Source organism: Salvelinus namaycush, chromosome 4 (genome assembly GCF_016432855.1).
Source record: "Salvelinus namaycush isolate Seneca chromosome 4, SaNama_1.0, whole genome shotgun sequence".
NCBI lineage: Eukaryota > Metazoa > Chordata > Actinopteri > Salmoniformes > Salmonidae > Salvelinus > Salvelinus namaycush.
This window is the reverse complement of record NC_052310.1, coordinates 29,839,260-29,853,384: the sequence shown is the minus strand read 5'-3', so window position 1 is coordinate 29,853,384 and position 14,125 is coordinate 29,839,260. Positions and strand designations below refer to the sequence as shown.

Sequence of the window (14,125 nt, the reverse complement as noted above, 5' to 3'; positions counted from 1 at the left end):
TATTTATTCAATTCAGTTTGGAAAAGCAGGGTGTCTGCAGAAAGCTGAGTATCTTGGCTATTGATCGGTGCCTTCAAATCTTTGGTGTGACTTTCTACCAAATATGGGCATATGAATTTACAAGGGCAGGCTGAGCCGATGACTTCATTTCAAGATGGCTGCTACCTACATGAGGATCAACTTATTTTTCTGCCTGTGACCTACCGTTATTGATCACCAGCCCCGAGAGTCATAATGTTTATTTTATACAATGTTTTCACCAAACAGCAAACATCTTAAAATGTAAGTTTCGATTTGGTCTGTGTGTGAGCTATAGCTACATGGGGGCTATCAAATGAATCCTTAGGTAGGTAGGAACAAATCTAGCCAATTTCCAATGTTATCTGATTATGTATGACTTAATGGCAACATTGAATGTCCACCGAGTGACTATATCTTTGCGCATCAAATATATGATGTTGCCTGCTTACCCGCTGTAGGCATCCATTACACAGGGGATTGGCTACTTGGGTTGGACAAAGCAAGGCCTAGAACCTTTTATGCGTAATGCAACCTATTGCTACCTGGCTCAGAGACGAGACACACTGATCACGCTACATTACATTGTAAACAGATTTCATTGATTTCATTTCATTCCTTTAGCATAAAATATGTCTTCTTAAGAAAAAAAGAAAAAAAGGGAAAAACTAAGAATATTGAACAGGAACCTAAAAAGAAGGCAGCTATGAATAAGTATACCGATATTGAAACTTTAAATAAAATACTGGATTCGGACTCGGATCAGGGGAGCGATTTGGACAACGAGGATTTCGATTCAGCCGACGAAGATTCGAGAAGGATTGGATCCACTCCTATATCTATCAGTAAATAATTTTCATGACTTTTTTTTAGCTAACTTACTATATATGCATTTCATTTTTTATAAATTGTTTACTTTTTGTGCTTTGGATTTAGTTTAAATAGGCCTATGTAACAAGTTATATAATTCCAAAGTAATTATTTTCTATGTTTCATATTAGTTCACTGTTTGCTGTTCTAAGTTTCATCCTTGTAACTTTGGAGAGGCCACTAAACTCTCATGGCCATTGTTTATTTGTGGTTCTCACCTCTGCCTTAGTCTCCAAACTGTTACTGTTTACATTATGTGTGTGCTTCACACCTTCTATGTGAGTCACTGTACAGATAAAGTTTAGGCTTGGTGTTTTTACTTTACAGTAATGTTGTGTTGTAAATTTTGTCAACTGTAATTCTGTGTGTCTTACAACAATATATCCCTTTATTTTATTCACCAGAAGCATAGATGCAGAGGATTTGGATGATGGCGTTTGGGATCCACCCCTCCCCAGCAAATGTCCCCGCCAGTCAAGATCTTCACCCCCCACTGCTATGTCAATCACCCCATCTGATGGTTATACATCCACCACTCAACAAAGGCCCCAGTCCTCTTCAACCACCCCTACTACAGTTTCAACCACCTCTACTACAGTTTCAACCACCCCTACTACAGTTTCAATCACCCCGTCTGATGGTTCTACATCCACTACACAAAGACCCCACTCCTCTTCAACCACCCCCACTGCAGACCCTGGCACCACTCCCCTCTCTGCAAGTTCATCTGGAGGTGCGGGGCAGGGAGGAGATCTTGGCCTCAACAGAAAAGAGGGAGAGGAAGTGGAAGCAGCACAACAGAGGGCAATGAAACTGAGGACAGGTGGCATAGGATCCTTAAAGATGATGAGGAGCCAGAACAATTTAGGGTTAAACCCAAATGACCTGAAGGCCCACAGTTGGTTAGTGATGAAACATACACCCCCTTACAGTTGTTTCAGCTCTACTTTACCACCTCTGTACTGGGAACACTAATTAGTAATACCAACAAGTATGGGGATAAGAAGCAGCAGGGGGGAAGAAAGATGTCCTGGAAACCTGTCACCATGGGTGACATGCTCAACTACACTTCCTTGGTGATTTACATAGGACTGGTAATGGTATCAGTCAAATTAAATCAAACTTTATTTGCCACAAGCGCCGAATACAACAAGTGTAGACATTACCGTGAAACGCTTACTTGCAAGCCCTTAACCAACAGTGCAGTTCAAGAAGAAGAAAATATTTACGAAGTAGGCTAAAATAAAAAAGTAATAAATAAAAAGTAACACAATATGAATAACAATAACTAGGCTATATACAGGGGGCACCGGTACCGAGTCAGTGTGCAGGGGTACAGGCTAGTTGAGGTAATCTGTACATATAGGTGGGGTGCAAAGTGGCTATGCATAGGTAACAAACAAACAGCGAGTAGCAGCAGTGTACAAAAGGGGAGGTTCAATGTAAATTGTACAGTGGCGATTTTTATGAATTGTTCAGCAGTCTAATGGCTTGGGGATAAACGCTGTTGAGGAGCCTTTTGGTCCTAGACTTGGCGCTCCGGTACCGCTTGCCGTGCGGTAGCAGAGAAAACAGTCTATAACTTGGGTGACTGGAGTCTCTCACAATTGTATGGGCTTTCCTCTGACACAGCCGATTATATAGGTCCTGGATGGCAGGAAGCTTGGCCTTAGTGATGAACTGGGCTGTTCGCACTACCCTCTGTAGCGCCTTACGGTCAGATGCCGAGCAGTTGCCATACCAGGCGGTGATGCAACCAGTCAGGATGCTCTCGATGGTGCATCTGTAGAACTTTTCGAGGATCTGGGGGCCCATGCCAAATCTTTTCAGTCTCCTGAAGGGGAAAAGGTTTTGTCGTGCGCTCTTCACGACTGTCTTGGTATATTTGGACCATGATAGTTCGTTGGTGATGTGGACACCAAGGAACTTGAAACGCTTGACCCGCTCCACTACAGACCCGTCAATGTTAATGGGGGCCTGTTCGGCCCTCCTTTTCCCATAGTCCAGGATCAGCTCCTTTGTCTTGCTCACATTGAGGGAGAGGTTGTTGTCCTGGCACCAAACTGCCAGTTCTCTGACCTCCTCCCTATAGGCCGTCTCATCGTTGTCGGTGATCAGGCCTACCACTGTTGTGTCATCAGCAAACTTAATGATGGTGTTGGAGTCGTGTTTGGCCACGCAGTCGTGGGTGAACAGGGAATACCGGAGGGGACTAAGTACACACTCGAGGGGCACCAGTGTTAAGGACGGGCGTAGCAGGCATGTTGTTGCCTCCCCTTACCACCTTGGGGGGGCATGTCAGGAAGTCAATGATCCAGTTGCAGAGGGAGGTGTTTAGTCCCAGAGTCCTTAGCTTAGTGATGAGCTTCGTGGGCACTATGGTGTTGAACGCTGAGCTGTAGTCGATGAACAGCATTTTCACATAGGTGTTCCTTTTGTCCAGGTGAGAAAGGGCAGTGTGGAGTGCGAATGAGATTGCGACATCTGTGGATCTGTTGGGGCGATATGCAAATTGGAGTGGGGCTAGGGTGTCCGAGAGGATGCTGTTGATGTGAGCCACGACCAGCCTTTCAAAGCACTTCATGGCTACCGATGTGGGCGCTACGGGGCGGTAATCATTTAGGCAGGTTACCTTCGCTTACTTGGGCACAGGGACTATGGTGGTCTGCTTGAAATATGTACAGTTGAAGTCGGAAGTTTACATACACTTAGGTTGGAGTCATTAAAAATCGCTTTTTAACCACTCCACAAATTTTGAGTTAACAAACTATAGTTTTGGAAAGTCGGTTAGGACATCTACTTTGTGCATGACACAAGTCATTTTTCCAACAACTGTTTACAGACAGATTATTTCACATATAAATCCCTGTATCACAATTCCAGTGGGTCCAGAAGTTTACATACACTAAATTGACTGTGCCTTTAAACAACTTGGAAAATTCCAGAAAATGATGTCATGGCTTTAGAGGCTTCTGATAGGCTAATTTACATAATTTGAGTCAATTGGAGGTGTACCTGTGAATGTATTTCAAGGCCTACCTTCAAACTTTGCTTGACATCAAGGGAAAATCAAAGAAATCAGCCAAGACCTCAGAAAACAAATTGTAGACCTCCACAAGTCTGGTTCATCCTTGGGAGCAATTTCCAAACGCCTGAAGGTACCACGTTCATCTGTACAAACAATAGTACGCAAGTATAAACACCATGGGACCACGCAGCTGTCATACCACTCAGGAAGGAGATGCGTTCTGACTCCTAGAGATGAACGTACTTTGGTGCGAAAAGTGCAAATCAATCTCAGAACAGCAGCAAAGGACCTTGTGAAGATGCTGAAGGAAACAGGTACAAAAGTATCTATATCCACAGTGAAATGAGTCCTATATCGACATAACCTGAAAGGCCGCTCAGCAAGGAAGAAGCCACTGCTCCAAAACCGCCATGTCTTTGGGGACAAAGATCGTACTTTTTGGAGAAATGTCCTCTGGTCTGATGAAACAAAAATAGAACTGTTTAGCCATAATGACCATCGTTATGTTTGGAGGATAAAGGGGGAGGTTTGCAAGCCTAAGAACACCATCCCAACCGTGAAGCACGGGGTTGGCAGCATCATGTTGTGGGGGTGCTTTGCTGCAGGAGGGACTGGTGCACTTCCAAAATAGATGGCATGGGGAAAGAAAATTATGTGGATATATTGAAGCAACATCTCAAGATTTCACCCAAGCGTACTTCCAAAGTTGGGGCAAAATGGCTTAAGGACAACACAGTCAAGGCATTGGAGTGGCCATCACAAAGCCCTGACCTCAATCCTATAGAAAATTTGTGGGCAGAACTAAAAAAGAGTGTGCGAGCAAGAAGGCCTGACTCGGTTACACCAGCTCTGTCAGGAGGAAAGGGCCAAAATTCACCCAACTAATTGTGGGAAGCTTTAGGAAGGCTACCCGAAACGTTTGACCCAAGTTAAACAATTTAAAGGCAATGCTACCAAATATTAATTGAATGTATTTAAACTTCAGACCCAGTGGGAATGTGATGAAAGAAATAAAAGCTGAAATAAATAATTGACATTTCACATTCTTAAAATAAAGTGATGATTCTAATTGTGAAAAGGTGAGTTTTTAAATGTATTTGGCTAAGGTGTATGTAAACTTCCGACTTCAACTGTAGGTATTACAGACTCGGTCAGGGAGAGGTCGAAAATGTCAGTGAAGACACTTGACAGTTGGTCCGAGAGCATCGAATCCCCACTCTATCGGTTCGAGTTCCCCACCTCCATCATGAGTGAACTGATTCTTGGCCATCAACCGTACGCTTCACATGAGTGACCCACAAAAGGTTCAGGAGAATGACTGGAGGAAGGGTACTGCAGGGTATGATCGTCTTGCAAGTTTCAAGCCCCTTTATCATGACATGGTGGAGGCATGCAAAACTTACTTCCAGCCTGCTCAAAATCTATCTATAGATGAATGCACGGTTGCCTCAAAGGCTCGAATTGGCTTGAAGCAATATATAAAAAATAAGGCGTCCAAATGGGGCTACTATGTCTTTGTGCTAGCCCGATTCAGCCTCTGCTACAGGTGGAACTATGAAGGCAAGGTGATCACACCAACTGGGAAGGGCCTTAGTTATGACTCTGTCATGCAGCTGATGGACTTCCCATTACTTGGCAGTGGGTACAAGCTCTTTGTGGACAATTTTTATTCTTGTCCCATGCTTTTCATAGACCTCTTGAAAAAGAAAATAGGCCAAATGGTGCCACAAGCCCCTAAGAGAATCGGTTACCCCAAGACCAAGGTAAATGACATGACAAAGACAGCAGAGAGGGGGACCATACGTTGGATCAGAACTAACAAGCTGCTTTTTGTGAAATGGAAGGACACTAGGGAAGTAACCATGCTCACCACACAGCATAAGGCATTCAATAACGACCATGTCTCAAGGAGGGAGAAAAATGCCAATAGAGCATGGGTGAGGAAGAACGTCCCCATTCCTGTTTCTGTGAAGGACTACAATGCCAGCATAGGGGGTGTCGACCTATCTGATGCTCTGATAGGCTACTACCAGCTCCTCCACAAGACCAGGAAGTGGCATAAGACTTTTTTTTACCACTTTGTTGACATTGCTACAGTAAATGCTTTCATTCTCCACAAGCAGATAGCCAAAGCAAAAGGTCAAACCCCTCTCTCCCAGTTGGCCTTCCGAGAGTTGGTGTTGGAAATTGCTGAATTGGGGGCCCAAAGCACCCTCACAACCATCACAAGACCCCCCACTCAAGGTGAGCGCCACTATCCAGCACACATGTCAAAAGACAAAAGGAAAAACTGCAAGCATCGCACCAAACAGAGAGAAAAAAAGGGGGAAATGCCAGATCTTTTGTCCAAAATGCCAGTTCGCTTTTTGTTTCCTGGCAGAGAGGGACTGCTTCAAAGACTATCACGACATGCAAAAGCTATGGTGAAAGTGAAATCTAAACATCTACACCTGGGATGTAAAACGAACAAGAATGCCATTTGTAAATAGTTCAGCTTATTTCTATTTTTGCACCTTTTTTAGTGAAGGACATGTGTAACCAAGTTTGTGTTTGATAAGACATTTTATATATTTTTTAATGTATATCTATTGCTTTTACATTGTTTTTGTAAACAGTTCATTTGTATGTGGGACCAATACATTGCATATGCCTGGGCTAAACGTTTAAACACTTTGGAAAGGTTGAAAAAACACTTGGATATCCTCTGTATGTCCCCCGACACCACCACAGCGTTTGAGAGGGATTGGTGTTGTAGAAATATCGTTTTTATAGTGAACAATAACTTTTAGGCACATCCAGTGTGCAAAAACAGTGCAATTACCACATTCTGACACTTTGGATAGGTTGAAAGGACACTTGAATGTACCCTGAACCACCATAACACCACCTCAATGTTTGAGTGATGTTGATATGGTAGAAATTGTGTTTTTTTACTGGACAAATTGTATTTAGGGATTGCAAATATGTAATATCACTGGAATCATCTAATTTACAGACATATGCCACTTTGGAGAGGTTTAGAGGCACTTGGAAACGTCACCTGACACCACTTACTAAAACAGCTGCCCATTTCTAGTTGTTAGGTTTATCAATCCCATTTTTTCCCTGATATTATTCACATGTTGTGGAAGCCATCTGATGTGTTTCCAGCTCTAGTCATCAATAATTCACTTATAGCTTGTCAATGAAAGATGACTTAAAAAAAAAAATGTTATTTTGTGTGTGCTTGGTCTTGTGTATTCTGAACTATGTAACTCCTATCTATCTTCTGATCATTTACTCATAATCTCCCACATTGTCTTCTTTCCAAATACACCATGTTTTTGCATGTCAGAATCATGAAACACATTAATAGCAGTTACTTTTGGGTATGTCTATTTAGGCGGAAATCTACATTTTGCCATTACATTTAAGAGGTTAAAGGGCACATTCCCTTGCTCAGCCATGGTTGAAGTCCCGATGTGTGTGTATGTGTGTCCGTGTGTGCATCTGTGTGTCCACCCCCACCCATCAAATACTCTACCTGACCTAGCCCCCTCCACGCCTCACCCCCCCCCCCCCCCCATCTCCCTCCCTTCTTAGGGCTATTCCCTCCATCCCCTCCTCGTTTCTTAATACAATTGTCCTTCCAGCCTTCCATCCCTGTGACTGAGCGGTCTTTGTGTCAGTGCAGACTAATGCCTGGGCAGCTGGTGCTGTGGGGGTCAGGTATGTGACCCTGCACCCGTGATTCGGCCCCTACAGCCGTCAATCACCAACAAGGAATAATGACAGACCCCAAGCCCCGCCTTCCCCACACCGCCAACCCCAGTAGGACAGATCCTGAGATAGATAGCAGCTCTCACACACACATACAGGTACACACACCTAGATTTTGGGTTCAGGTACACACGCACATTCGGTGACACATATAGGCAGGTTTGTATGTGCACTATATATACAAAAGTATGTGGACACCCCTTCAAATTAGTGGATTCGGCTATTTCAGCCACAGCCGTTGCTGACAGGTGTATAAAATCGAGCACACAGCCATGCAATCTCCATAGACAAACATTGTCAGTAGAATGGCCTTACTGAAAAGCTCAGTGACTTTCAATGTGGCACTGTCTGAGGATGACACCTTGCCAACAAGTCAGTTCGTCAGATTTCTGCCCTGCTAAATTTGGCCCAGTCAACTGTAAGTGCTGTTATTGTGAAGTGGAAATGTCTAGGCGCAACAACGGCTCAGCCGCGAAGTGGTAGGCCAGACAAGCTCACACAACAGAACCACCGAGTGCTGAAGCGCTTAATGCGTAAAAATCCTCTGTCCTCGGTTGCAACACTCATTACCGAGTTCCAAACTGTCTCTGGAAGCAACTTCATCACAAGAACTGTTCGTCGGGAGCTTCATGAAATGAGTTTCCATGGCCGAGCAGCCACACACAAGCCTAAAATTACCATGCGCAATGCCATGGGTCGGCTGGAGTGGTGTAAAGCTTGCCGCTATTGGACTATGGAGCAGTGAAAACATGTTCTCTGGAGTGATGAATCACGCTTCACCATCTGGCAGTCCAACGGACAAATCTGGGTTTGGTGGATGCCTGTGGAACGCTACCTGACCGAATGCATAGTGCCAACTGTAAAGTTTGGTGAAGGAGGAATAATGATCTGGGTCTGTTTTTCATGGTTTGGGCTAGGCCCCTTAGTTCCAGTGAAGATAAATCTAAACGCAACAGCATACAATGACATTCTAGACGATTCTGCTTCCGACTTTGTGGCAACAGTTTGGGGAAGGCCCTTTCCTGTTTTCGCATGAGAATGCCCTTGTACACAAAGCGATGTACATACAGAAATGGTTTGTCGAGATCGGTGTGGAAGAACTTTGACTGGCCTGCAGAGCCCTGACCTCAACCCCATCGAACACCTTTGGGATGAATTGGAATGCCGACTGCAAGCCCGGCCTAATCGCCCAACATCAGTGCCCGACTCCACTAATGCTCTTTTGGCTGAATGGAAGCAAGTCCCCACAGCAATGTTCCAACATCTAGTGGAAAGCCTTACCAGAAGAGTGGAGGCTGTTATAGCAGCAAAGGGAGGACCAACTCCATATTAATGCCCATGATTTTGGAATGAGATGTTCGGCGAGCAGGTGTTCACATACTTTTGGTCATGTAGTGTATGTAGTGTACACGGTTGAGTAGGTTACTTTTTAACCTACCCAACCGTGGGTAGGTTATCGTAATCAGTAACATAACTTTTGGATTAACCAAACTCAGGAACATAATCTGATTACTTTCAGTAACTTTTACATTACTTTCCCTTAAGAGGCATTAAAAACCAAAGTCTGTCAGATTTTTGTAATCAGTCAGTTGTAATGGATTTCATGTAATCCATTATTCCCCAAGCCTGATGGTGTACTTGCACACACAGTGACACATAGCCAGGTGTGCAGTGGTATGTAGTGTAAATAAGAAATAATACATACTGTAAGTAAACACACCCTCGTACACAAACACACACGCCCAGCCACAACATATACCCCAAACTAGAGCCAGTGGCTTACAGCTAGCAGGGCAGTGTGTCACACGGCTAGGGATACACTGTGTCGATACTGAAATACTAAGATCCCGTAGGCTTTACTGAGGGAGGGACACACACACAGTGGTAAACACACAAACACACGCACAGGTACAAACCGAGGGACAAACTCGCATGTACAGTGCATCCGGAAAGTATTTAGACCCCTTTAATTTCCCCAAGTTTTGTTACGTTAAAGCCTTATTCTAAAATTGATTACATAATTTTTCCCCCTCATCAATCTACACACAATACCCCATAATGACAAAACAAAAACTATTTTTTTAGACATGTTTTACCTTATTTACATAAGTATTTAGACCCTTTGCTATGAGACACGAAATTGAGCTTAGGTATATCCTGTTTCCATTGATCATCCTAGAGATGTTTCTACAACTAGGAGTCCAACTGTGGTACATTTAATTGATTGGACATTATTTGGAAAGGCACACACCTGTCTATATAAGGTCCCACAGTTGACAATGCCTGTCAGAGCAAATACCAAGCCATGAAGTCGTAGGGAATTATCCGTAGAGCTCAGAGACAGGATTGTGTCGAGGCACAGATCTTGGGGATGGGTACCAAAACATTTCTACAGCACAGAAGGTCCCCAAGAACACAGTGGCCTCCATCATTCTTAAATGGAAGAAGTTTGGAACCACCAAGCTGGCCACCTGGCCAAACTGAGCAATCAGGGGAGAAGGGCCTTGGTCAGGGAGGTGACCAAGAACCCGATGGTCATTCTGAAAGAGCTCCAGAGTTCCTCTGTGGAGATGGGATAACCTTCCAGAAGGACAACCATCTCTGCAGCACTCTACCAATCAGAGGAGAATGGGAGAAACTCCCCAAATACAGGTGTGCCAAGGTTGTAGCGTCATACCAAAGAAGACTCTAGGCTGTAATCGCTGCCAAAGGTGCTTCAACAAAGTACTAAGTAAAGGCTCTGAATACTTATGTAATTGTGAATTTTCAGGTTTTTATTTTGAATAAATTAGCAAAAATGTCTAAACCTGTTTTGCTTTGTCATTATGGGGTATTGTGTGTAGATTGAAGAGTAAAAAAAAAACAATTTAATCAATTTTAGAATAAGGCTGTAAAGTAACAAAATGTCAAGGGGTCTGAATACTTTCTTAATGCACTTTACCTTTCAGCATCTTCACAGCCACTGTGACGGCCTCCTTGGGCTTGTCCTTATCAATGCCCAATGCTTCGGCCATCACCACCTGGCCAAAGCAGCCCTCGCCCAGCGGCTTGCCCAGAGTCAACCTGTAGAGGAGGAGAGGGAGAGGTTAGAAGAATAGTTCAAACAGCTGTATAGCTACACACAGAATTTGTAATAGCTCTCCTTTATACATACTCACATGGGCATGTGCACGCACACACACTTAGACCCAGTCGCACACTTCCCACACCACTATAAATCATGGTCACAACACATCTCTGACCACTGATCCTTTGGTAATAGATTGACCCTCTGGTCCAAGTTTGATTGACAGGCAATGGCCTGCCCCTGTGGCCCACTCTTGAGGTTGTGTAAACATTCACACTGGCTCCGGGGCCTAAGGCCAGCATGCCGTCAGAGTAACACAATCCCTAGTCTGTCCACACAGATGTCCCCCCCCCCCCCCCCCCCCACCACCCCTAGCTCAATGGCACCCTTTCTGCCCTGGCCCACCACACATAATCAATGTTATTTTTCCTTCCATGCCAGCACAAACTTTAGCATTCCTGAGTGTTCTGCATCTCCACCACGGCCCCCGAGGCACTTGGGAATGACAGACGAGGAGTGTCGGAGAGGAGACAGGGGGACAGAGATGAACGAGAGACACACAAGATTTAACAGTAGGGGCTTAATCGAGCATGCCAAGGAGACATGTTGAATGCTTTTGATCTCCTACTGTTAAATCTTTAAAAAAAACATGGCATGGCGAAACACCACAGGCGGAAGCATGTTAATAACCCAAGAGCCGGATTGTGTTTTACTGTCTGGGTTTCCCCCCATTGCTTAACAACAAGAGACCTCACCGAAGCAAAATTACTATGTATAAGTCTATTGTGGCCTTCAGCTTGACACTTTCCACTGAAGCTGACTGAGGCCACTAGTTCAACTCGTAGTAGGGACTGGTATGAGGCAAAGCAAACAGTCACAGCACAAACACACAGATTACAGCCATGACACACACACACACACACACACACACACACACACACACACACACACACACACACACACACACACACACACAAAGACACACACAGGGTCCTGTTCATTAGGCAAAAAAGAAAAAAGAAAAGTGCTACATTAATCGAGAATACGCTTTTCTCATTGGACACTTCCAGGTAGTTCCTCCCTGTTTCAGTCTGTTTCCTTCTGTTTGGTGCCTAATGAACAGGACCCTGGTACAGTGTAGCACTGAGAAATGACTCATTGGTCTGTGTAAGTGATACGGAAAGGGCTGGGTGCCAATGGCCTCCCTGGGTCATGTTCAGTAGAGCACAACGTTTTTAAACATGGAAAATAAAAATTAGTGTTTCTTATTGGACAAGTCCAGGCTGTCCATCCCTGTTTCAGTCCATTTTCTTCTGTTTGCTGCCTAATGAACACTACTCTGGTACAGTGACATTTTTTATCACAGCCACAGCCATTACTCACTGGTTAATCATTACAGATCACAGACCATGTTCAATGGTGCTTAATGGTATAGTATACCAGACAACACTAGTACCTCATGTAATAGCATGCATACACAATCAGTTAGCCAAATGTTAGCTAACGTTGTCATTCATGATGAGGGGGTTACATACTACTATAATGCATCTAGTTAGGAGACAAAGTAATTAGCAACATTCACACATTGACTTGAAAGAGCTAGTGTGAAATCACTGCCACAATCTCTGACAACTGGGACACCGCACTGGAATCATTTCTGGGTTTGTTTGAAGTTAGGTAACCTAACGTAGCAGGCGTAAAATAAACTCCTGAGTGGGGTAGAAGGAAACCGGAAGCATGCGGTTTTCAGGCTTCGTCTCTTCTCTGCTTTTCCCCTGAAAACCGAATAATTCCGGATTTTACAGATCCGCTGACAGTGTGTTAGGTAGAAATACATTCCAACTGAGCAAAAACCTCACTGACCGCAGCTTACAACAGTATGCAGCTAGTCTTGGGCCTCACCCAATGCCTCACCGATTCTCTGAGAAATACCTGAGAAAGCCATAGGCCGCATTCCAGGGGGTCGGTGAAACAGTTGCGTAGCAAAAATGTACCAGTGATTGAAAGCCACTTACTCTATATTGCAGTCCAGTAGCCTATGTGTTGTGATAATTGGGTTGTTTGCTCTATAACCTGTTAGTTCATATTATATATACTGTAGGCCTAAAGCCGAGACAATAAGAAGACACAGTGGCAGAATAAATTCAACCACACCTTTGTTTCATCACAAACCCAGCGAGCAAGTCCTCAAAGCATTTTGCATGTAACGAACAGTTGCATAACCTACAGCATGGTCAAGCAAATTGTTTCTGATATTTTCGGAATACAAAACAACAAAACAAAACAACAATTGATTTAGAACCACGGAGAGTTACCTCAAGTCGAAAAGAGCTGCCTTCACTATTCCAGCACCATTTCAACTTCAACATCATCAAATCACCTACAGTTGAAGTCGGAAGTTTACATACACCTTAGCCAAATACATTTAAACTCACCTTTTCACAATTCCTGACATTTAATCCTAGTAAAAATTCCCTGTTTTAGGTCAGTTAGAATCACCACTTCGTTTTAAGAATGTGAAATGTCAGAATAATAGTAGAGAGAATGATTTATTTCAGCTTTTATTTCTTTCATCACATTCCCAGTGGGTCAGAAGTTTACATACACTCAATTAGTATTTGGTAGCATTGCCTTTAAATTGATTAACTTGGGTCAAATGTTTCGGGTAGCCTTCCTAAAGCTTCCCACAATAATTTTGGCCTATTCCTCCTGACAGAGCTGGTGTAACTGAGTCAGGTTTGTAGGCTTCCTTGCTCGCACATGCTTTTTCAGTTCTGCCCACAAATGTTCTATAGGATTGAGGTCAGGGCTTGGTGATGGCCACTCCAATAGCTTGACTGTGTTGTCCTTAAGCCATTTTGCCCCAACTTTGGAAGTACGCTTGGGGTCATTGTCCATTTGGAAGACCCATTTGCGACCGAGCTTTAACTTCCTGACTGATGTCTTGAGATGTTGCTTTAATATATCCACATAATTTTCCTTCCCCATGCCATCTATTTTGGAAGTGCACCAGTCCCTCCTGCAGCAAAGCACCCCCACAACATGATGCTGCCAACCCCGTGCTTCACGGTTGGGATGGTGTTCTTCGGCTTGCAAGCCTCCCCTTTTATCCTCCAAACATAATGATGGTCATTATGGCCAAACAGTTCTATTTTTGTTTCATCAGACCAGAGGACATTTCTGCAAAAAGTACGATCTTTGTCCCCATGTGCAGTTGCAAACCGTAGTCTGGCTTTTTTATGGCGGTTTTGGAGCAGTGGCTTCTTCCTTGCTGAGCGGCCTTTCAGGTTATGTCGATATAGGACTCATTTCACTGTGGATATAGATACTTTTCTACCTGTTTCCTTCAGCATCTTCACAAGGTCCTTTGCTGCTGTTCTGGG

At 43.9% G+C, this 14,125-nt stretch overlaps 1 protein-coding gene across 4 annotated transcripts in view; it reads right to left on the bottom strand.

The window, feature by feature from the left end:
- Positions 1 to 14,125, bottom strand: part of LOC120046432 (fibroblast growth factor receptor 2-like) — a 100,732-nt gene that overhangs the window by 24,092 nt on the left and 62,515 nt on the right. For all 4 annotated transcript variants that reach the window (XM_038991658.1, XM_038991657.1, XM_038991659.1 and 1 more), the window contains one exon: positions 10,617 to 10,738. In XM_038991658.1, coding sequence (XP_038847586.1) covers positions 10,617 to 10,738 — 122 coding nt within the window. The remainder of the gene's footprint in view (positions 1 to 10,616; positions 10,739 to 14,125) is intronic.